The 24,551-nt window shown below is 38.9% G+C and overlaps 1 protein-coding gene across 5 annotated transcripts in view; it reads right to left on the bottom strand.

Moving 5' to 3' along the window:
* kmt2ca (lysine (K)-specific methyltransferase 2Ca) overlaps positions 1-24,551 on the bottom strand; it is a 590,636-nt gene that overhangs the window by 96,656 nt on the left and 469,429 nt on the right. For all 5 annotated transcript variants that reach the window (XM_060825139.1, XM_060825142.1, XM_060825140.1 and 2 more), the window contains 7 exons: positions 20,205-20,397; positions 16,696-16,800; positions 6,553-6,690; positions 6,422-6,454; positions 6,206-6,322; positions 2,924-3,068; positions 1,477-1,691 (listed from right to left, as the gene is read on the bottom strand). In XM_060825139.1, the coding sequence (XP_060681122.1) occupies positions 1,477-1,691; positions 2,924-3,068; positions 6,206-6,322; positions 6,422-6,454; positions 6,553-6,690; positions 16,696-16,800; positions 20,205-20,397 (946 nt within the window). The remainder of the gene's footprint in view (positions 1-1,476; positions 1,692-2,923; positions 3,069-6,205; positions 6,323-6,421; positions 6,455-6,552; positions 6,691-16,695; positions 16,801-20,204; positions 20,398-24,551) is intronic.

Raw genomic sequence — 24,551 nt, 5'->3', positions numbered from 1 at the left:
CTCCTACCACTCGGTGTAAATAAAAAACCTTGCCTCTCACATCTCCTTTGAGGTTTTCCCTTCTCACCTTAAATGCATGCTCCTTAGTTTGAGACATTTTATCATTGGGAAAAAGATTCTGACCATCAACTCCCTCTAAGTGTCTCATAATTTTATAGACTTCTATCAAGTTGCCACTGCTCCAGAGAAAACAACCTGGTTTTTTTCTAGCTCTTTTTACAGGTCACACCCTCTAATTGATGAGGGTCCTGGTGAACTTCTTCGGCACCCTCTGCAAAGCCTCCACATTCTTCTTGTAACGTCGCGACTGTATGTTCATCTAAATGGATCAGTTTATCAACTATTGACACAACAGTTGAATCACTGTCAATGTTGGATCTGAGCAAAAGACCAGCTTTTTTTCAGCTGGTGCTTCAGCAGGCTTATAAAACTCATGGTTTACACCAGAGTGGTGCTGGAAAAGCACAGCAGGTCAGGCAGCATCTGAGTAGCAGGAAAATCGATGTTTCGGGCAAAAGCCCTTCATTATGAAACACATACCCAACAATTCGATTACAATAATTTAGAATTGTTTGTGTATGTGGAAAGTTCTGAACATGCATATTTGTCAAAGTTTAGAAGGGAACTATTTCATATCATCTATATTGATATAGAAGTAGGCATTATCTATGGCAAAAATATATAATCTGTCAACTAGCAACTTTCCTTAAATTGTACGAGATGAATTAAGATTATAACTTCAAAATGGTGGTTGAGATATTTTTGGACAAATATGCAATAGATTTTGTTTTGCTTTGTAATTCAAAAACTGTCTTCAGCCTATAATGAACAGCATGTTTATCACAAGACAGGCAAATGGTGCGACTCTAGAGTCATGCTGTTACTATTTTTAAAAAGAATTATTTTCATTTCAGCGTAGATACTTGTAATTCGGTTTACAAAGGCAATACTGCCAAATTTCAACAGAAAAATCTGTGCAGTAATCTGGTGCAGTGCAAACAATGGCCTAACAGTTTTCACACTAACTAGAGTTGTTGCAAAGACATCAGCATACACTTTGTTAAACACTTAACAATCATTACATTAATGATTATTCCTTCTAGTATCCGCTTTAAGTACCTCCAAATATTTGGAAAATCAGTCTGTGACTTAAGTGGCATTGCATCATGTCTTAAATTCATATTGTGCTTATAAGATTGCTACCTAAAACAATATTTTCTAACATTACAAAATGCATTTTCTATGACTACATCGAATGCAAGTCCTTGAACTTGGAGGCAATACTACGATGTAACCAAGGGACACATCTGTTTTGGTAAAATATTTGCAAAGCAAATCAATACATCAATATTTAAATGATTTCATACAATGTGCACTTAGGATAAACTAAAATTTTGAAGTAGCATGAGAGTGTAAATCTTTCATTCAAGAACATGCTGACATTTCCAGAAACATGATCTCACTATATGGGATTACCTGGAAAATCTTCTTTCAGGTTGGGGAAGTTTGTATTTGTATACAGAACAGGGGCGACAGTTGCCATCTCACCCAGAGATTCTTCCTTTTCCCATTTCAGAGTACTCCGTTGTGTGTAGTTCAGTGTGTCTCCTTCCGCCTCCACAGCAGGAGCAGAGGGAACCCATGGGTTAGGAGGCTCAGTTACAACTTGACTAAACATATGATTCTTGTCTCTGTCAAATTGATCCAGTTCAAACATATGTAGTTAAAAGTACTGCCAGAATCATCAATTAGTTGCTGGAATGCTAGGTACATGTATTGAAATAACAGAAAAAAAGTCTAGAATACATCAAATACAAGATATTTCTTATTTCGATGAAAATTACATCTTTTATGAGAAAGCTCTCCTTTTTCACCCAAAGCTTCATCTAGGCATAAACTAAAGCACAACAGGAGGTTGTGTGTTTGTGCTGACCAAAGACAGCCTAATCCTACTGTCTAGCTCTTGGTCTATAGCCTTCCAAGTGTATGTACATTTATATTATATTTAAGACTTAACGGCATTTTATAGTTACAAGTGGTGTGCACAACTGAAGGTGATAATTCTGTTGTAAATTCCACTCCCTTCCAATGAAAATGTATTGATACTGAGAACACAACGTGCAAATCAGAATCTGATCAATTCTGGCTATAGGGTGCACTGCACTGGATAGTTGCAATTTTTAAAAGTTGAAATGTTTGCAAATGGCCTGAGTCCAAGTTGTGAAACAGCTGTTATTCAGATAGTAACACTGATTTGTTATATGGTATTTTCCTTTTTATTATTTCAAGGGATATGGGCATCTCACTAGAAAGGCTACCATTTGTTGCTTATCCCTACATGCCCAAGAGGAGGCAATGGTGAGCCAACTTCTGTGGTCCATCTGGTTCAAGTTACACCACAGCACTGCTGGGAAGGGAGTTGCAGGATATTGACCCAGTAACAGTGAAAGATACAGCTCCAAGTCAGAACAGTATGTGGTTTGGAGGGGATCTTGCAAGTGGCAGCAATATCTTGAATCTGCTGCCCTCATTTTTCTATGTGGTGAAAGTTGCTAATTTCAAAGGTAATTTTGCAGGAGATTTTGAGAGTTGTTGCAGAATATCTTACTGATGGCACATACTGCTGCCATTGTGCATTGGTGGAAGAGGGAATGAATGCTTAAGTTTGTAGATTTGTGGGGGGGTAGGATGAATCAATTATCCTCTGTTTTTTTAGTGCAAATCATGTTTTTGTAGTACGGAGAAATAGCCATTTTATAAGCTAGGTTTCTATAATGGAACATAAATTAAAATAATCTAGTTTTAAAAGGAAGAAAGCAATTATTTTCAATGAAATCCATTTCTTACAATTTAAAAAAATTTTACCATGTTAAAATACATTTGCTGTAATGGTACTGAGCAAGCCATAATGTTGCATACTCACCTGTTATCAGGGAATGATGACTGAGGGATAGAAGAATAAGAACTTGTGAGGCATCGTCCACCTCCAGGTGCTAAAGATGTCTGCTGCTGTGGATGTGGCCCCATTACACCATTGATTGCTGGCATCCTGGCAAATCCACCATCACCTTCATGATAGGAGTAGGTGAAAGAGAATGTATTAACTGTTAAGCTAGTATTAATGTATTTCCATAGTGAATTGAACTCAAAATCCTAAAGCAATTTACAACAGATTTTTCTTTTAACTGTTATGTAGGCAAAAACAAAGGAAAAAAAAATTGGTGATTATGTAATATCTTTTAAGAATAGAATATTCCAAAGTGCATTGAGGTCAATGAATTGCTTAGCAAAATGCATTCGGTATTCTTTAGCAGGTTTGGTAGCCAAACATGCTGCACAAAGCAAGGCCCTGCAATTATCAATGAGATGGATAACTAATTTATGCATTTTGCTAGTGGAAAAAAATGGGGACAATTTACTTGGGAAGTGGCACAAGTGCAGCAAATTCTCAAGAAGGTGGTTAATTGCCACATTCTGAAGTCCAATAGTCTCTTTACTCAGCGGGTTGAGTGTTCATGGAATGCCCTGCCAGTAGCAGTGGTGGACTCTCCCTCTTTATGGTCATTTAAGCGGGCATTGGATAAGCATATGGAGGTTATTGGGCTAGTGTAGGTTAGGTAAGCATCGGTCGGCGCAACATCGAGGGCCGAAGGGCCTGTACTGTGCTGTATTTTTCTATGTTCTATGTTTTTCTATGCTTATTTTGCCAGTTCGCTTGATGTCTGTCATGTGAAACATATTTGAATGATCATTAAAGACATTATAGAGTCATAGGTGCACATTTAGAAAAAAACTCAAAAAAATTGGGAACAGTAAGCATGGTTTCAACAAAGAAATATCACATTTAATCAATTCATTGGGAGTTTTGAAAAAACAACTTGTGCAGTGGATAAGAGGATAAACGACCATTCCTGAAGAAGGGCTTATGCCCGAAACGTCGATTCTCCTGCTCCTTTGATGCTGCCTGACCTGTTGCGCTTTTCCAGCAACACATTTTTAAGCTCTGATCTCCAGCATCTGCAGTTGTCACTTCTCCCAGTGGATAAGGGAGTTTGCAAATATTAAGGTGCCACATCAAAGACTACTGCAGAAAATAAAAGCTGTAGCATAAGGGTAACATATCAGTAAGGATATAAGCTAGGCTGCGGGCATAAACTAGAAAATATGTATAAATACGTCATTATCTGGTTGGCAGGTGATAGGTAGAGATACACAGGGTTCTGTGCAGGAGTCTCAAGTTTTTCAAATTTGCATTAATGACTGAGAAGTGGTGAACGAAGGTGTGGTAGCTAATTTTGCAGATGACATGTAGTTACAAAAGTAAATTACAGAAATATATAGATTAGTTGAGTGAGCAGGGACAAATCTAGTGGATGGAGTATAATATAGGAAAATGAGAATGAGAAAGCATAGTATCACTTAAATAGAGAATGACTACAGAATTCTGAGATGTACAGGGATGCTATCTTTTTATTATGAGAGGAATTAAAAATATAAATTAGAATGTTATGCTTCATGTTATGTAGGGCTTTGAACTGACAAAATCTCAAATATTGTGTGCAGTTTTGATCTCCTTATGTTACAGAAAGATGTAAACTCACTGAAGAGGTTTCAGAGGAACTTTACTAGATTACCTGGAATGAGTAGGTCATCTTGAGGACTGTTTAGGCTTAATTGTGCTGGGGTTTAAGAGTAAGGATCAACTTGATTAAAGATCTTAAATTGTCTTGATGAGGTGGACATGGAAAATATATTCCCCCTTGTCAATCAGTCAAGAGCTAGGCACCATTCTTTTAGGTGAGGAGAAAAGTTTCGTCTCAGAGTTACACAACTTTGGTACACTCTGCGTTGGAAGACAGTCAAGGCAGGATATTTATTAATATAAAAAGTGGATAAATTATTGTTAGTCAACGTTATCAAGAGTTGTTGGGAGCAGATGGCAATGTGGAATTTGAAACACAAACAGATCAGCCATAACCTTATTGAATGGTGGAGTTGACTCAAATAGCCTACTTCTGTTCCTATTTAATTTGTTCAATATCTCATCTCATGAATAAAAAAAGGAAATATAAGGCATTAAGTTATTTGCATGGCATATAAAATTATGATCAGTCAAGTAAATACAATAATACTACTTTCGTTCTTTCAACCTCAGTGGAATATATGAAACCTAAAGAATGCCAATTCATTTGTGCTATTTGCAATCTTTTCAAACTCCATGTTTCAAAGCACACCTTGATTTGTACCCATGCAGTAATTTGTCATTTTTAATCTCATTCCTCTTGAATGAGGTAAAATTTGCACTGACAGAGTTCAGCTTTTGTTCAAACTTTGATGATATGCAGCATGTTTCAGATCACTACCAGTAGCTTGCTGTTCTTATTACAGAGACATTTTAGTACCAGCACACCCAGTTAAGATGATCTACTCAAAATAATGAATGCTACATTTAGCACTTGCTTAACTTATGCTGAGAATCAATCTCCAAATTCAATAAATTGCAGTAAAAATTAGACAGACAAAAAAAAAACTGCAGATGCTGGAATCCAAAGTAGACAGGCAGGAGGCTGGAAGGGCAACGTCGTGAAGAAGGGTTACACCCGAAACGTCGACTTTTCCACCTCCTGATGCTGCCTGGTTTGCTGTGTTCTTCCAAACTCCTGTCTGTCTAGTATAAATTAGATACCAAATTTTATGAACAAGAGTGACATTTCATTATTTTCACTTCTTTTGGAAATGTAAAACTAAATTCTACAGAAGAGATATACTTAAATAACTGATGGCTCATAAATTCCTCATTAAACTGGAGTTTTAATTTATTTAATCTAAACTTTACCTATTACAGTAAACTGGACAATTGTAATTTTGATTGCTTCTTTGAAAGTTCAGGTTGAATCCATTAATGTGGGACCCGACCGCAGTTTGACCGTGTGTGGGGTATAATAGCAAGAAAATCATATCATAAACATTTCAGGTTTTACAGTGTTTAAATATCACTGCCATTATCAACACATCACTTTTGTTGGGAGAAAAACAGACTGAAGTGTATTAGAATCGGAATGAAACATGCAGTTAGTACAATTTTGCCAATATCTAGAAACATTTTTACTTAAAGTGCAGTAGATCACAATATGAAAAACAATTGGAACTGTTAACAGCCCAAAGACAATGAAAACTGGCATTACATTACATAGTTAGACTGTACCATGTTCATGTGGAGGCAAAGGAGGCAAAGGTGGTGGTGGTGGTGGCGGAGGTGCCTGGTTAGCTGAAGGACTTAGCACAGCTGTGAATAGATCTTCCACTTCCTTTCCCTCCAGCTCTTGATTTGGAAAAAGAACAGTAATAATGTTAGTATGAATTAAACTTTGGTGATACATCGATAATTAATTAAATTACTTTAATATTTGAAAATGAATACCTGGAATTTTGTACAGCTTACTTAGAATTGTACCTGTACAATAAAATCACATTTTCAGTCATTTACCAGAAATCCGTTCCACAACCTGACACAAAATAAACACACTGGAAAGCATGAGAGATGCATCTCACCATCTGAAACGATTTTCTCAAGATCAGGGCTAAGTATTCGGTCTAGTTGTTCCTCGGTCAAAGGTCGTGAACCTTGGCCTCCACCTGACTGGGAAACCGCAGATGGATCCTCTGTAATGGGGCCAATATCCAGTCCAGCTAAACAAGAAGTTGGTTGTGTTATTTTGATATAAATCAATAAATATATAGCAAATCTGTGTTTGAAGGTGGCGGCAGTGGTCATTCATCATATCTTCTAAAATCGGAGTTTTTAAATTTATCACCAGTAAATTCATTTTGAATATCCTGAACTGCAAAAGTCCAGTGCAAAATGTCACTCAGCTAGAAGTGCCACATCTACCACAACAGCTAAAAATATAAAAAGCACAGGAATAAGATAGACAAGCAACAGGTCTGTGTTGTAATGTTCAATGACTCATTACATTGTTGCTACTTTTCTTCACAAGTTGTCAAGTCTAATCGCACTTTCACACCCTTTAACTTGTTTTCAAATGTCTATTTAGGGGCTGTTTTAAGAATGGCTGATGATAATGTATGTCAATTAAACAATATTCTGAGTTAGTTTTTTTAAGGAATGTGTCAAATTTGGACAAGCACAAATTCCTTTTAGGAATCTTGCTATTTTTTAAATATTCAATAATTGTGTTCCGTATTACAGACTTAAGTTTTATTGGCAAGATTGCCTACAGCAATATTATTTGTACTTTTATTCAGTCTTTCAATCTAGCAAAATGCCAAATGGCCCTTCATAACAGATCCTGCACCCACTGTCATTTATGGAAGAATATTCAAAATATTTATCACCTTGTGTGTGTAAAACTGCTTCCTAACATCTCTCCGGAATGGTCTGACCCTAATCCTCAGACTATGGCCCCTAGTTCTAGAATCCCCACTCAGTGGGGATAGTTTATCAATCCTTTCCATTAGCGTTAATTTTTTGAAGACTTAAATCAGATCATCCCTTAACCTTGTAAATTCTAGAGGAAAAACCTCCCCTAGGCAGTTTTTATTTCATTATTTGTCCTATTACCACTCCTTTTGACTGTTGAGCATTTCCAACTTTTTTTTTGTTTTTATTTCAAATTTCCAGGAACTGCAATTTTCTGCCTCTGTATTTGAATTTAAGAAACTAGCATTGCTCTTCTAGGAATGCCCCCATTTTGAAATAAGTTCTACTGCTGTCTCAGAGGAGATAACAGGAAATTCCATCAATGTTGTTATCTTTTATTGTCTTCAATTTCCTTTCCTGCATTTGATGACGTATACGCCAAAATTTGCTTTCACAGTCGCATCTGTTTCCTTAGCAACAGCTGCTGGCTCCAATTTATTCCATCGGCACTGTATTTCAGATTCAAAATTACAAATGTCCTAGATATTCAGCATTCCATTGCCCTGCAAACCATGTTTTCACCACATTTGGAAATCCATAGACATTGTCCATATTCAGCATTACCATAGACATACTATAGACCCTTCCCTCTTCGGCAACACAGATGCACTCTAACTTGAAGCAGTCCCTGGTCCTTTAATTTCATCCACTGCGTCATCCAGCACTTTTAACAAAAACACAATCTTCCTTTCTGATATGAAGGATTCCACATGTCAACAACGAATGGGTACCAATACTTATTATTATTCTTCTCAATTCCTTCTTCCAATTTCAATTCTTGCTACAAATTCATCGTGCCTCCTCTCTCTCTGACCCTGAATGATCTGTTCTTTAAAACACCTCAGCTTCTTCTCCCCATGTTCCCCACCTTAATGAATTGTACTCGTCACTATGCTGAGCTCTCTGCCCTGCCACTCTCATCTTTCATTTCTTTGCTTGTTCCATGCTCACCGGCATTGATCTTGTATCATGAAATATTTTGTCATTTACTCTATCCTTCCCTCCATCCTGTCATAGACCTTCTTTCATTCCCCAACCTCTTTTTTTTATCAGGTCAAAATCTATTACATTTCTAACGTTTCCCAATTCTGATGAAAAGGTCACATCATGTTTTCCCTCAACAATTTCTGCCAAGACCTCAATATTTACAGTGTCTTCTTAAACTCAGAACTATAGAATTGTTACACTCATAAAAGAGGTCATTTAACCCATTGTGGCTGAACTGGCTCTTCACACAAGCATCATTACCTCGTGCCAATCTTCTGTTTTTCCCCCCATACTCTTGTAAACTATTTCAATCTAAATAATCATTCAATGCTCTCTTGATTGACTCAAATTAACCTACCTCCACATTTCCAGTCAGTGCATTCCATACCCTAACTATTCATTGTCTGAAAATGTTTTTTTTCTTGCATCACTCGTTTCTTTTGTACATCATTTGAGGTCAAGATCCTCTCATTTTTGTTCTTACAAGTGGGAACAACATTTGCCTGTCTACTCTATTCAGCCCTCTTGTGATTTTGAGAACACCAATTAAATTTCCTCTCAGCCATTTTCTTTCATATTTCCAGTATCTGCAATATTTAGCTTTCGTTCAAAACACTCATTACAACTCTAGTTACCTGATATGCTAGAATATTGGGCCTCACAATATTTAGGGTGATCGACATCGAGATGAATTGATAAATGCAAGGTTGTTTTTCTAAGAAAACTCAAAAGAGGTCACAAAATTTATGTTGTATAGGGCTGAAGACATGGCCAACAACGAAGAAGTTAAGAAACTGGGATAGATGAGACCAGAACTGGACAGATGCATAGTTTGCTGACGGCTGTTGGGCAGGAAGAAGCAAGAGCTGAGTACAGGGAATTATATAGACAACATTTCTGGAAACATTTTGTTACGAAGACAATAGGTTGTGTGGGTTGGAGTACCATGTTATAAAGAGACATGGACAGATTAAGTGAGTAAAAGTATGGCAGGTAGAATTCAATCTGAAGTGAGGGATGGTGATCTGCCTACACTTTCAAGTCAGGATATCAGAAGTTTTGATGCACCACAATGGAAATATTGATTATTTGTTTTTATCTTAAATTGATTTACATGTTAGTACTTGCATGTTGTTGATTCACTAAATTGTTTTTTTAAAGTTATCTAACTTTAGATGGCAACCAGAACAACAAATAGGGCCAAGAATTATATGCAAATGATCAGACTGAAAAATTATAGTTCTTTAATAAACATTGAGTCTCTTCCTGCCATGACTTTATTTTCACCAGCTGATTTGTTGGCATTATGGCACGTGTACTGAGAACCAAGAATTCTTCAGACCAAAAAAGCAACATTCTTTGCAATAATCAGATGCAATGATAAGAAGTAGACAAATATACTTACACTTACATAAATAAAGAGTCATGAGACTCAAAATGTTAATTCTGCTTTCTTTATACAGATGCTGCCAGACCAGAGTTTCACCAGCAATTTCTGCTTAAACATGCAGAATCTATCTTTTACCCCACTTTCATTTTTCTTCTACATCCTTCTTCTTTTATTTAGATGTCTTATTTGTAGTAATCGCTGCAACTAGGCAAATCTTTTGCAAGTGGGGTATCTCATGTTGGATACTTTTAATAATTACGTACCACTCAACTCAAAAATGCTTTGTGTATAATTTGCTATGAGACAATAGTAGCATGAGGGCAACAATGGGAACCCAATTGGAAACAGGACCAATAATGTACTCCCTCAATGAAATTTAAGGACTGATAAAGAAACAGATGAAGGTTCAACATGAGATACCCCACTTTCAAGGAATTTGGTTTGTTGCAGAGATGATTGCAAATAAGAAATAAAAGGAAAAGGATATAGAAAAAAGAAATTGCAAGTGGGGTGAAAAATACATTCTGCATGTTTAAACAGAAATTGCTGATGAAACTCAGCAGGTCTGGCAGCACCTGTGAAGAGAAAACAGAATTAACGTTTTGAATCTGGTGACTTTTCATTTTTGCATACAGATCGTTCTGCTATATTGCACATTTCATTAATGTGATTATGCTGAAACATGACTGATGAATTGGGGACACTATTTCTATCACGTGAACTTTTAAAACGTATGTTGCCTGTAACGCGATTACAGTGTCGACACTTTTAGTGCTGTTTTTAAAGCATGGCTTTTCTGTAACGCAGGGTTGCACAAGAATGCAACCATTGCATTATAGAAGAATTGACTGTATATAAACATAAGATCATAAGACATAGGAGTGGAAGTAAGGCCATTCGGCCCAACGAATCCACTCCACTATTCAATCATGGCTGATGGGCACTTCTACTCCACTTACCAGCACTCTCTCCGTAGTCCTTAATTCCTTGTGACATCAAGAATTTATCAATCTCTGCCTTGAAGACATTTAGCGTCCCGGCCTCCACTGCACTCTGCGGCAATGAATTCCACAGGCCCACCACTCTCTGGCTGAAGAAATGTCTCCGCATTTCTGTTCTGAATTGACCCCCTCTACTTCTAAGGCTGTGTCCATGGGTCCGAGTCTCCTCGCCTAACGGAAACAATTTCAGTCCACCCTTTCCAAGCCATGTATTATCTTGTAAGTTTCTATTAGATCTCCCCTTAATCTTCTAAATTCCAATGAATACAATCCCAGGATCCTCAGCCATTCCTCGTATGTTAGACCTATCATTCCAGGGATCATCCGTGTGAATCTCCACTGGACACGTTCCAGTGCCAGTATGTCCTTCCTGAGGTGTGGGGACCAAAACTGGACACAGTACTCCAAATGGGGCCTAACCAGAGCTTTATAAAGTCTCAGTAGCACAACGGTGCTTTTATATTCCAATCCTCTTGAGATAAATGACAACATTGCATTCGCTTTCTTAATCACGGACTCAACCTGCATGTTTACCTTTAGAGAATCCTCGACTAGCACTCCCAGATCCCTTTGTATTTTGGCTTTACGAATTTTCTCACCGTTTAGAAAGTAGTCTACGCTTTTATTCTTTTTTCCAAAGTGCAAGACCTCGCATTTGCTCACGTTGAATTCCATCAGCCATTTCCTGGACCACTCTCCCAACCTGTCTAGATACTTCTGCAGCCTCCCCACTTCCTCAGTACTACCGGCCTGTCCACCTAACTTCGTATCATTGGCAAACTTGGCTAGAACGCCCCCAGTCCCTTCATCCTACAGAAGTTTGCCTACTTCTTATCATTACATTTGATTGTTGGAACGAATGTAGCTTTCTTGGTCTAAAGAACTCAATGTGGAGGTGCCAGTGTTGGACTGGGGTGGACAAAGTTAAAAATCACACAATACCTGGTTATAGTCCAACAGGTTTTATTGGAAGTACAAGCTTTCAGAGCACTGCTCCTTCATCAGGTGGGGCAGGATCACAGGACACAGAATTTCCACATCCTCACACAAGTGCATGCACACACAAGTCTATGAGGTGAATTTGCATTTGCAGATACTTTCCATTTTGTTCATAAAACAAACAATCTGTAGGCTATAACCTGGTATTGTGTGAATCTTAACTAAATAATTCTTGGTAAAGAAAAATGGATTCAATGGGAAACAAAAAAGAAATAAAGGAAGAAAAATCTAAATTTAAAATTTATGAAATCTCAAAACAATTCACCACGTACATTAACAAGGTTAAACAGTTTAAATAGTTTTTTTTAAAAAATGATATTAAAACACCCAATCACTTGTGTCACCAGTTCAAAGAAGAAATTACAAGCACTGTTTACCAGGCCCATTTCTAAAAGCTGTGAAGAAAGTATTGGTGGCATCACATATTCCTTCTCTCAGGGCACTGGAACACAAACATAGCTTCCGAACAGAGGCAGCAGTTGGAAATTATGACTTGCCCCTCCACACCCACTGCCCAGACTAGTTGATAACTACTGTAGTCAAGCCCAAGAAAGTCCTTTGATTTGCGACCACCTTTCACCAACTAATACTCCGCACCACATGTTCAAAGGTCAGAAATGTGGGGTTAAAGTACAACCAAAAGAATATCTGGCTTTTCAAACAGCTAAACAAAAAAGGGGTCTAATCGCCCATAATTAACACATACATAGTCTATGGATGTTAAATTGTTCCCTTTCTCCATCAGTAAAAAGTGAGGTCTGCAGATGCTGGAGATCAGAGCTGAAAATGTGTTGCTGGTTAAAGCACAGCAGGTTAGGCAGCATCCAAGGAACAGGAAATTCGACGTTTCGGGCCAGAGCCCTTCATCAGGAATGAAGGGCTCTGGCCCGAAACGTCGAATTTCCTGTTCCTTAGATGCTGCCTAACCTGCTGTGCTTTAACCAGCAACACATTTTCAGCCCTTTCTCCATCAGGCAAGTTAAGAATTATCACATGGAACTTCGATTATCCGAATATCAATTGTCCGAATTTCAGGTCATCCGACGAAGGTCAAGGTACTGATAGAAACATTACACCAAAAAGGTGCTTCCATCACTGATCGCATCTTTTGTTTACAATGATTAAAAGTGAATTCGGCTTTCTGAAATGCTGCCGAGAACAGACCTGGACATCGATGAGAGCCCAGGCACTGTCTCCAAACGATCGATCTCTGTCTCAATCTCCCTCTCCTTTCCCTAGAGTTATACACAGGGGTGTACCCTAAACCCTCCCCTTTCCCAGATAATCTCTCCAACATTGTCCTATACAGGACAGAGTGGGGAATTCTCAAAAAGTTGCAGTAGTACATTGTGTGGAGGGTTGTGTGTGTACGTGCATGTACTATTTTGAGACTCACCCCCAAAGGCAGCGGCGTAGTCCTGTTGCTGGGGATGGGGAAGGCAGGGGAGGCGAGGTTGGAATGGCGGAGGTTGAGACGGATGGGGGCTCACTCACTGTGTGCTGCTGCCGAGTCTCCTGAACGGGGAGTGGACTTAGGAAGTGCTTGCTGTGTCAGTCCCAATGAACTGATTGGGGACGGTGGGGGGGGGGGGGGCGCGCGGGAAGAAGAGGCTTCAGCAATGCTGGGGTTCCTTACACACAAATGTGTGTCTGCTCAGAGACAAACCCTGAGACGGAGAAAGGGAGCAAGGCGGCAGAGCGAGGAGCAAGGAAACTTCAGAAAACTCTTGAGTCGCAGAGGAAAGGTGTTGAATCAATTAACTGAATATTTTGTTTGGATAATTGCGGTTCCTCTGTAGTTAATACTCTTGAATCACCAGTTTCTGCAGTAAGTTTAATATGCACCTAACATGAAAATTAGCAAAATTCTTCAAAACAAATTGAAGAATAAAAGGTGAGATAGTTTCTGAAAAGTAAATGGTGACCAACAAGTTCTCGAGATTCACAATTCCTGGCATATCTCTTAATCCTTCGAATTTGCAGCTGATTCAGACCATAAGATATAGGAGCCGAATTAGGTCATTCAGCTTAGTGTCTGCTCCACCATTTGATCATAGCAGATATGTTTCTCAACCCCATTCTCCTGCTTTCACCCCATAACCTTTGATCCCCATACTAATCAAGAACATATCTATCTCTGTCTTAAGTACTCAACGACTTGGCCTCCACAGCAATGAGTTTCACAGATTTGCCATCCTCTAGTCGAAGAAGTTCCACATCTCAGTTCTAAAGGGTTGTCCCTTCACCCTAAGGCCGTGCCCTTTGATCCTAGTCTCTCTTGAATAGGAAGAGTTTGGAGGGATATGGGCCAGGTGCTGACAGGTGGAACTAGATTGGGTTGGGATATCTGGTCGGCATGGACGTGTTGGACCGAAGGGTCTGTTTCCTTGCTGTACATTTCTATGAGGAGAAAGTGAGGACTGCAGATGCTGGAGATCAGAGCTGAAAATGTGTTGCTGGAAAAGTGCATCAGGTCAGGCAGCATCCAAGGAGCAGGAGAGTCTTCAGGAATGAGGAAGAAGGGCTCATGCCGGAAACGTCAACTCTCCTGCTCCCTGGATGCTGCCTGATCTGCTGCACTTTTCCAGCAACACATTTTCAGTACATCTCTATGACTCTATAAATGAACCCTCTCAATATTCTGTAAGTTTCAGTAAGTTTCCCCCATATCCTTCTAAACTCCAAGTACTGACCTGGAGTCCTCAATCGTTCCTCATTTGACAAGCTCTTCATCCTAACATTATTCTTGAAAACCTCCTCTAGGGCCCTACATCTAAGGCAGAATGTGCTGGCTGGCATTGGAGGGAATCCAAAGTACTCTCAATATTTCAAATGCGTCTGACCAGAACCTTGTACAGCCTCAGCATTACTCTTGTATTTTAGCACTTTTGAGATAAATGTTAACATTGTATTTGCCTTAACTGCCAAATGAGCCAGCATGTTAAGGTTAAGAGAGTCCTGAACTAGGACTCCCATGTCCCTTTGTGATTCTGATTTCCAAAGCCTTTCTCATTTAGAAAACAGACATCTCCAATCTTCCTACCAAAATGCATAACCTCACACTTTCCCATGATATCTTCCACTTCTTTGCCCACTCTCCTAGCCTGTCCAAGTCCTTCTGCAACCTCGCCATATCCTCAACACGAACTGTCCCTCCATCTACCTGTGTCACCTGCAAACCTAGCAACAATGTCCTCAGTTCTTTTGCTCAGACCATTATTGCAGAATATGAATTGTTGTGGTCTCAACATGACCCATGCTGAACTCCATTAGTAACCGCTGCCAGCTTGAAATAGATCCCTTTATTTCAGACTGCATTCTGCCAGCTAGCCAATCTTCCATGCCAGTAACTTGCCCCAAACACCATGGGCTTATATCTTATTTAGCAGCTGCCTGTTTGGCACCTTATCAAAGGCTTTCTGGAAATCCAAATAGATCCTGTTGACCGGCTCTCCTTTATCTAACTTGTTCATTACCACCTCAAAGAATTCTAACAGATTGGTCAGGCATGACACCCTCCCCGCCCCACAGCAACCAAAACTGTGCTGACTCAGCCCTATTTTACCATGCACTCCTAGTAAGCTAAAATCTCATCCTTAATAGAGGACTCTAAAATCTAACTAACAACTGAGGTCAGGCTAAGCACTTTGTAATTTCCTATCATCTGTCTCCTTCCCATCTCAAGGGTGTTACTTTAGCCATTTACCAGGCCTCTGGGAACCTCCCTGACTCAGTGATTTTTGAAAGATCACCACCAATGCCTCTATGATCTCCTCAGCTATCACGTTCAGAACCCTGGGTGATTTATCCACCTTCAGACCTTTCAGCATCCCTGGCAGCCATGACACTCATCTCTGCCCCCTGACTCTTGCACATGAGCATTTTTTTTCTTTGTTTACAAAGTAAGATCTGTCGTGTGGTCCCGGAACCAATTTTGAAATGTTAGCTTTAATCTCCGAAGTAATAAGCTGCCCCTATCCAATGCATTTTTAAATCTCAAATCTACTCAACCCAGGTATAGGTTTATTTGGTTGAAGACTTAGAATGCTTCGTCACATTCCATGTAGACGACTGTTATAAATTTGCTCTTTTCCTTTCCAAGTTGCTAAAACAGGCCATAGAAATGAACCACCAATTCCACAGCTCCATCCATCTGGGCTATGTTTTCAAATTAATATTATGATCATGGTTCAAGATCAATATAATCAACAAAACTGCTTGAATTCAGAGTTATTCTATTTTCTAAAGCCCATAGAAAATACAGTTTAGTCACTCGTGTGCTAATATTTGAAGCAAACAAGTTAGCCATGGTATAATTTGTTAGTGCTACAGAACAAACAGACAGAGCTTTGATAAGGAGATTCTCAAAAACACACACAGAGGCATGCACACTCGCTTTGGATAAAGACAAAAAGCACCAGACATGGGACTACTGCTATCCACCATTTAGTCTTACCAAATGGAGAAGGTGAATTCTCGACCTGGAAAGTGCATAAATCAAGACCTACGGGACCCAAACCAGATAAAATGGATGAATAACTGGGAAATAAAGACCAAACAAAAACGAAAGAAGCACACACAGTATACCCAACTGAAGAGCATGCTACAGTTTTTGGGCAGTAGAGAATAAAGCAGCATAATCATTGATTGTTAATGTCTTCACAGAATTGCATCAAGCAGGAAAGCAATTTACTGCAAAAAGAAATTTTGGGGAAAAATACTCAAACAGCTACTGTTCAGAGACAAATGCATTTTACGACAAATAAGAACTAGAACAAAGCACAGAATTTATGTAAATTTGCATGCTCAAACTTCACAGGAAGCCATTTTGCCACTACAAAGACTTCATGAACTCTGCAACACTGCACACAACGTACCAGTCTCATCTCCTGTTTTGTCCAATTCATCAGAGAGTATTCCAAGGATATCATCTTCTGTGGTTAGGACTTCTGAGAGATCAGCTAAAGGGTCTTCACTGTTACCTGTAGAAAATCAAAGCAAACTTCTCAGTTTAGCATGCACTAGCACTTTTTTAAAAATTTAAACATGGACATCACATGCTGCCAGCTTTTATTGCCTGTTCCTAGTTGCCGTCGAGACGGTGGTGGTAAGCTGCCTTCTTAAACGAAAACAGTCCACATGCTGCGAATTGACCACAAAGATCTTCGGAAGGGAATTCCTCAATTTTGACCAAGTGACAGTGAAGGAATAGCGATATATTTGCAAGTCAGGATGGTGAGTGGCTTAGAGGTGAACTTGCAGACAGTGGTGTTCTCACATATCAGCTGCTCTTGCCCTTCTAGATAGAAGTGGTCATGGGTTTGGAAGGCTCTGTCTGAGGATCTTTGGTAAATTTCAGCAGCGCATCATGTAGGTGGCATACAACGTAGCTACTGAGTGTCAGAGATGGAAGGAATGGGCTACTTTTTCTAGATGGTATCAAGCTTCTTGAGTGTTGTTGGAGCTACAGCATCCAGGCAAGTGGGGATTATTACATCACATTCTTGATATTTGTAGGCATTGCGCATGTGTTGAGTCAAGTTAATGGTCATCCCAAGGATTTTGACAGGGGGGAATTCAGTGATGGTAACACAATTGAATGTCAAGGTATGGTGATTAGATTGTCTCTTATTGGAAACGGTCATTGCCTGACATTGCACCCCTTCAGCTGGATGCAGAAGATCATATGATATTAATTAAAGCAAGGTATATAATGTCCTTGAATCCTGACCAACATTACTACTTCAACCAATAAGAATACCAAGGCCGAGTTCAGTTGCTCAGTTCATTAACATTTGTAATTATAGCTGGCTATGTAAATAGTCAGGAAGTTCAACACTTTTAGATATTTCAGTGAGGTATTTGTTTTAATCATTAAGGCAAAATGAAGCAGAGGTGCAGCTTGCACTACAGTCAAGAAAGTATAAAGAGAAAGATTACGTCCAAATAGAAACTTGATGACTCCAGCATAACCTGGGAACATCCTAACAACTGCAGTACTGAATGCTCAAGCAATTTTTTAAATCTGATCCAGTCAATGCAACTGATCATGTTCGAAATAGTTGACTAATATATGCAACAACTTAACACCTTGGTATAACAATAACCAATGATAGAGGTAACATTCTGATAATGAGTACACCTGGATGATAATAACTGCAACAGGATTAACTTTGACATAATTAAACAGGAGATAAGCCAATAATATAACGCAATATTCATTTAATTTTGAAGGGGATAGCTTCAATGAGCAACCTCCTTAAACAGCTGAACAAAGCCCTGGCAATGGAAAAAAAAACCGGAGGACAAATGGACCAGAATGTACATATACAGGTTAAATACACTTCAAGGCCTAACAAATGAAAACAAAGAAAGTCAATCATAAATGGAGTGCTACAAATAAGAAAGAAAATAAACTTTACAAGGTGTAACGGCAAAGGTGAAGTAAATGACGTCAGATGCAATAGAATCTGATGGCGCAGCTGAGGAATTACAGAATGACCTAAACAAAACCTGCATGCTGATTTGGAGATGCCGGTGTTGGACTGGGGTGTACAAAGTTAAAAATCATACAACACCAGGTTATAGTCCAACAGGTTTATTTGAAATCACTAGCTTTCGGAGCGATGCTCCTTCATCAGGTGGTTGTGGAGTGCACAATTGTAAGACACAGAATTTATAGCAAAAGTTTACCATGTGATGTAACTGAAATTATACATTGAAAAATACCTTGATTGTTTGTTGAGTGTCTCATCTGTTAGAATGACCACAATAGTTTCACTTCTTTCATAGGTAAATCGCAATTTTTTTTTAAAAACGTTACATTCTCAGGTTAACTGTAACAATTGGTGTCAGCCAGATAAGATGTTAAGATGTTGAAGGTGTTAGCCTGTCTCCCATGTGCATCCTCTCACAGACTTAGAGGCTTTACACTCATACACACACACACCTCTCACCCCCACCCCCCCCCCCCAGACAGAGAGAGACACGCATGCATACACACACACACAAACTCACATGCACACATACGTTTATGGAGTGAATTTGTACTTGCAGAGTTACATTGTACTTTGCTCAAAAACTGCATGAATCCATGTTAAACTACATTATTGCACTTTTTCGATTAGAATCAGTCTAAACATTAAGGCACAGATATGGAACACAGGAGGCGAACACCTTCAACATCTTAACATCTTATCTGGCTGATACCAATTGTTACAGTTAACCTGAGAATGTAACTTTTTAAAAAAAGTTTTATGATTTACATATGAAAAAAGTGAAACTAGCATGGCCACTCTAACTGATGAGAGACTCAACAAACAATCAAGGTATTTTTCAATGTATAATTTCAGTTATGTCACACTGTAAACTTCTGCTATAAATTCTGTGTCTTACAATTGTGTATTCCACAACCACCTGAAGGAGGAGCGGCACTCCGAAAGCTACTACTTCCAATTAAATCAGTTGGACTATAACCTGGTGTTGTGATTTATAACTGCCTGCTGATAAATGCTTTAAACAAATTCATGTAGCTGTATACACATACTGATACAGATGCTGAGCTAGCTAATGAAGAGATTGATCTGAAAACATTACAAGACTTCATGCTGACGAAGTTCACAACCTCAAATAGCACTGATAAAAAAAATCAAGCAGAACGTTGAGGCCCTTGTGATTAAGGAAATACCAGCATCCACCCTTGAAGCAGAGATTTTGGATATCAGCAGATTGAGTTTGATGAAAGAAAGTTAAACATTTTGGTTTTCAGGCTAGTAAGTCTAATTGTAGGAAACCTTGAGTAAGCAAGCTATTACATAGAATTAAAGTAGCTAATTTTGGACACTAATTAAAGATAAAATAGCTACTACAGATGAGGAGAGGTATGCATTAATTATCAAAAAAGAAAGTTTAAGACTTACAAACCCATACAGAATAATAGATATCTGAAATGACATTCTCCAAGTGCAGTAGTGGGTCAAAAACTCAGTGGATTCTTCTGAGGCACAAGTCAATGCGATCATGGAGAGATTGTACACCATAAGAAACAGGAACAAGAATTGGCTATTTGGCCCCTCAAGCCTGTTCTGCCATTCAATAGCATCATGACTGATCCGGCATTCCTCACATTCACTTTCCTGCTCTTAGGATGACACAGAATTGCGATTCCAATGAGGTAAAGGCCTAGCTCGTCTGCACATAACTGTGCAGAAAAGTATTAAGCAAGTGCGCAAAACTCAACCTTAGTTTGTACCCTGACAACATTATAACTTGTGTCAGTCTTCTGAATCATGGTATGGCCTCTCAGATGACAAAAAGCACATAATGTAGTTATTTTACTTCCTTAATGGGAAACGCTAATAACGGAGTATTGTGTGCCTATACATACCTTGTCCTCCCTGATGTTTTGTTGCCACCTGAGTGGCTGAACTCAATAGTGGATCAGAGGAAGGATCCAGGAAACTTATATTTGCATTCAGAGCTCTGTTTGATGGCCGAGATAATTCTTCATCAGAAAGAGCATCCAGACTCAGTTTACTTTGTTGACTTGCAAGAAGTAGGTTTTTTCCAAAGAAGGCTTCCTGTAAAAGGGATAAATTAAGCAATAAAATAATGCTATTAAAAAGCTGTACTCCAAAATAAACAAGGGTTACAGTTTGGGAGAGATGGAGGAATAGTACCAATATCTCTGGACTCGTTATCCAGTGACCAGTTATCCCTGGTGACAGGGTTTAAATCATACCTTGGCAGCTTGTGGAATTTAAGTTCAATTCATAATATGTATGGAAACTGGAACTGAAAGCTAGTCTCCATAATGATGGCAACAAAATATTAATCGTTATAAAACCAATATGGCCCATTAATGTCCTTTTGAGAAGGAAATGTGCCATTCCTGTCTGGTGGCCCCTTACATGGGACTCCAGACCAAGAACAACATGACTGTCTCCTAAATGTTCTCTGATAAGGACTAGCACCACCCAGTCCAAGAACAAACACGGTGAGGAGGATAGCCTTCGATTACAGAGGATATAGACAGACAGTCAGATGGGCTGATCAATAGCAAATGGAATTCAATCCAGATAAAAGTGAGGTGATGCACTTGGGCATGACATACAAGGCAAAGAAAATATAGGACGAACTATCGGACTCTGGAAAGCACCAAGGATCAGAGGGACTAAGGTGTCATGACAGGTGGAAAATGTGATTAAGGTAGGTAGGTATATGGGAAACTTGCCTTTATTACCAGAGACACAGAGTTAAAGAGTAGGGAGGTCATGCTGGAACTGTATAAAACATTTGTTAGGCTACAGCTAGGAGACTGTGGGCAGTTCTGGAATCTATATTATAGGAGAGATGTGATAGCACTGGAGAAGGTGCAGAGGAGATTTACCATGATGTTGCTTGGGCTGGATAGTTGTAGTTATGAAGACAGAATGAACAAACTGGGATTATTTTCCCGAGAGTGAAAGAGATTGAGAGGGGATATGACAGAGATATATGAAATTTTGAGTGGCACAGATAGGGGAGACGGGGAAGAGACGTTTACCCTTAATGAAGGGATCAATGATCAGAAGGCATAGATTTAAGGTTTGGGGCAGATGATTTAGAGGGGATGTGAGGAAAATCTTTTTGGGATCTGGAGCTCAGGTGTTCAAGGCAGAAATCCTCACAACATTTAAGTCGTATTTAAATGTGCATTTGCGATGCCAAGGCATACAAGGCTATGGATCAAGTTTCAGAACATGGGATTACAATAGTTAATGGTTGTGATTGACCAGCATGGATGTGATGTGCTGAAGGGCCTTTTTCCTGTGTTGTAAATCTCTGCGACACTATAAATAGTGATGGTCAACAACATCCACATCCTCTGAAGGCAGAAATTTAAAAAAAGGAAGAGATTAATAAACGGCTTAACTTTTAGTTGGGTACAGCCAACGTCTCCTTAAAAAGATTCCATGCCTGTGCCTTCAGAATGCTTAATCAAGCAAGTGTGGTTTCACTATTCATCATTTCACTAGCAATGCATTTCAAAAGGTGAGCAAAAGGCTGAATTTGAATATTTCATTTCATGATCTATATTGCGTGCTTTACATGTTTTTGTTAGAGTAGACAAACCAGATCAACTCCAGGAACTAAGGATGGCATTGACCTTTTATTCTTTTAAATGCACTTGTACAAAGATCATTTAGAGGAATACTCTCGTTGCATGATCATGCTGTGGGTCATTACCAATGGACTGCCTTTTTTCCCCCGACTTTGGGAGCCTTTGACCTGATTTAGAAACTCCAGCAAAACCTGTGCCAAAAACATCTAGCTGCCAACGTGAAGCAAGCCAAAAGTGCACTGAGGTGACTAAGCTCAATTCTGCATTGCCAGCTTATTTGATTTATCACCTGGAACTTGAAGCGCAGCTTTGATTCTATGCCAGAACCTAACCTACTGCAATCTGCAGAAAATCCACTCAGCAGCTCTAATTTTAAAGGGATATAGGTGCTTAAAAATTAAAGGGGTTACATCTGAGGACAAATATTGATTTATTCTTCATAAGAAATAAAATTAACATTGGACATACACAATACTTGAAAATGAACAATTTACAGGACTAGGACAAGACAGACCAATTCGATAACCTTTCCTATGAATCAAGACAGGCACAGCACGCCAAAGGCATTTTTCTATGCTGTAAGATACTTTGATTTGGTGTCAATGTTGCATCTGTGGATGGCAGGGAGAGGGAAGAAAATAAATATCAGGCAAAAATTAAGTGAAACCCAACCCCATGTGGAGACACGAAATAGCAAATGGTAGAGAATGTTTAATGTCTGGCAAGTAGATGTGAACAGTACTGCTCTGTTTGGCACAGGAAGGTATTTTTCATAAAGCACAACAGAGCATATTGTCTGTCAGAAGGACAAATCAGCCTGGGCAGCTCCATCTACATTATCTACAGGCCTCTTCAGATCTTAGCCACCCAAAAATAAAGAAATCTGTTTAGCTGCTGCTTCTTTTCCACAAGAAAACAGCAGCTCAGATCTTTGAGTCTCCTTGGAGAAGGACATACATTACCCAGCTTCCCTGAACACTTCAAGAAAGTATCTAACTCTGAGTTAAGAGTCAGTACTTCAGAAAGTTGTGTCTTACTTATCTAAGTAGTCACCTTAGGCAAAACAAAAATCCATGTCTAGCAAGGAGTTTGATTTCAGATATGATTCGTTTGGAATTGGAAGCCAGGAGCAAAGCAGTAAGAGAGTGGCAGGCCAATACTTCTTGCTGCACCTTGTAAAATTTGCTTTACAAACAAAGTCTGTGTTAGATCCTTTAAATGGTAGAACAACCGTCTATCTGATCCACTTTCTAACTGGTTGTGGCTTGATTTGCTTGTACGAAGGTATCCTGCAGGATAAATTCCACAATTCAGTTGAAAATAATACCTAGAAATGAACACCTGCAATCAGTACCATGAACTTGACAAGTTGTTCTAAAAGAACACACTTTGTTAACTAATGCTAATTATGGAAGGAAATCTGCCAATCTGAACAGGTTCTTTTCTAGTCTCACTACAATCGCATGGTAATGTGGCTCATTTTTAAGTACCCTCTGAAGTGGTCCTACATGTCATTCAGTGGGGAGGCGATGGCCTAGTGATATTATTGCTGGACTATTAATCCAGAGACTCAGATAATGTTCTGTGAACCTGGGGTTCGAATTTCACCATGGCAGGTGGAATGTGAATTCAATTAAAATCTGAAATTAAGCGTATAAATGATTTCAGATTTTAATTGAATTCACATTCCATCTGCCATGGTGAAATTTGGGCACTATAGCAGGGGTGCATTTTGGGTAATATACAAAATTAAGTGTATAAATGATGACTGCCAATTGTTGGAAATTGGTTCACTAATGTCCTTTAAGGAAAGAAACTGCATCTCTGCCTGGCCTACATGTGACTCCAGATCCACAGCAACGTGAATATCTCAAACTATCCTCTGGGCAATTAGGAATGGTTAATAAATACTGCCAAACCAGTGATGCCCCTCATCCCATGAATGAATAAACAAACAAAAAAAATCAGTTCACCCACCATTACTTTCTAAAGACAGCTTAGATTTAGCAAATAATATTGGACATAGCCTGAGACTTTAAACAAGCAAGCTAATGACAATAGTGGAATAAGGTGTCTACAAGTCCAGAACTAAACAGAGCTGTGTAAAGTCTTCTTTCTGCAATGGACAGATTTCTCAGAAGGATACAATAAATCTAGATTACTTTAAAAGAGTAAGTGTCATGTCAAGGCTGTAAGTGTTTGGATAAAACTTGAAGAGGTTACTTAATGCTGACCATGTATAATGTATGAGAATAGCTCCAGGAAGAAATTATCTACAGTTATACACTAAGTTAAATCACAAGTTATTTAAACCCAATGACGTGCTATAGACAGACATTGGTGTAAGTACTACAGAAGTGGTGAGTCGGGGTATTATATAAGCTGTGCTTTTGGGCACTGTAGCAGGGGTGCATTTTGGGTAATATACAAAAACTGAAGAGTGTTTTGGGATTAATGAGATTATACTTTTACTGTATGTATAAAAATCTTTGAATGTGTTATGTCGATAGTTTGGCATATTCTGATTTACCTTCATTTCTTTAATAAACTACTGGCTTATCAATAAACCTGAATCTGCAGCGCTGCATGTTTATGCTTCAGCAAGAGTGGCTGCTTCGTTAAAACCAAAAC

This window comes from Hemiscyllium ocellatum, chromosome 5 (genome assembly GCF_020745735.1).
Source record: "Hemiscyllium ocellatum isolate sHemOce1 chromosome 5, sHemOce1.pat.X.cur, whole genome shotgun sequence".
NCBI classification, from domain to species: domain Eukaryota; kingdom Metazoa; phylum Chordata; class Chondrichthyes; order Orectolobiformes; family Hemiscylliidae; genus Hemiscyllium; species Hemiscyllium ocellatum.
This window is presented reverse-complemented; position numbering and strand designations above follow the sequence as displayed.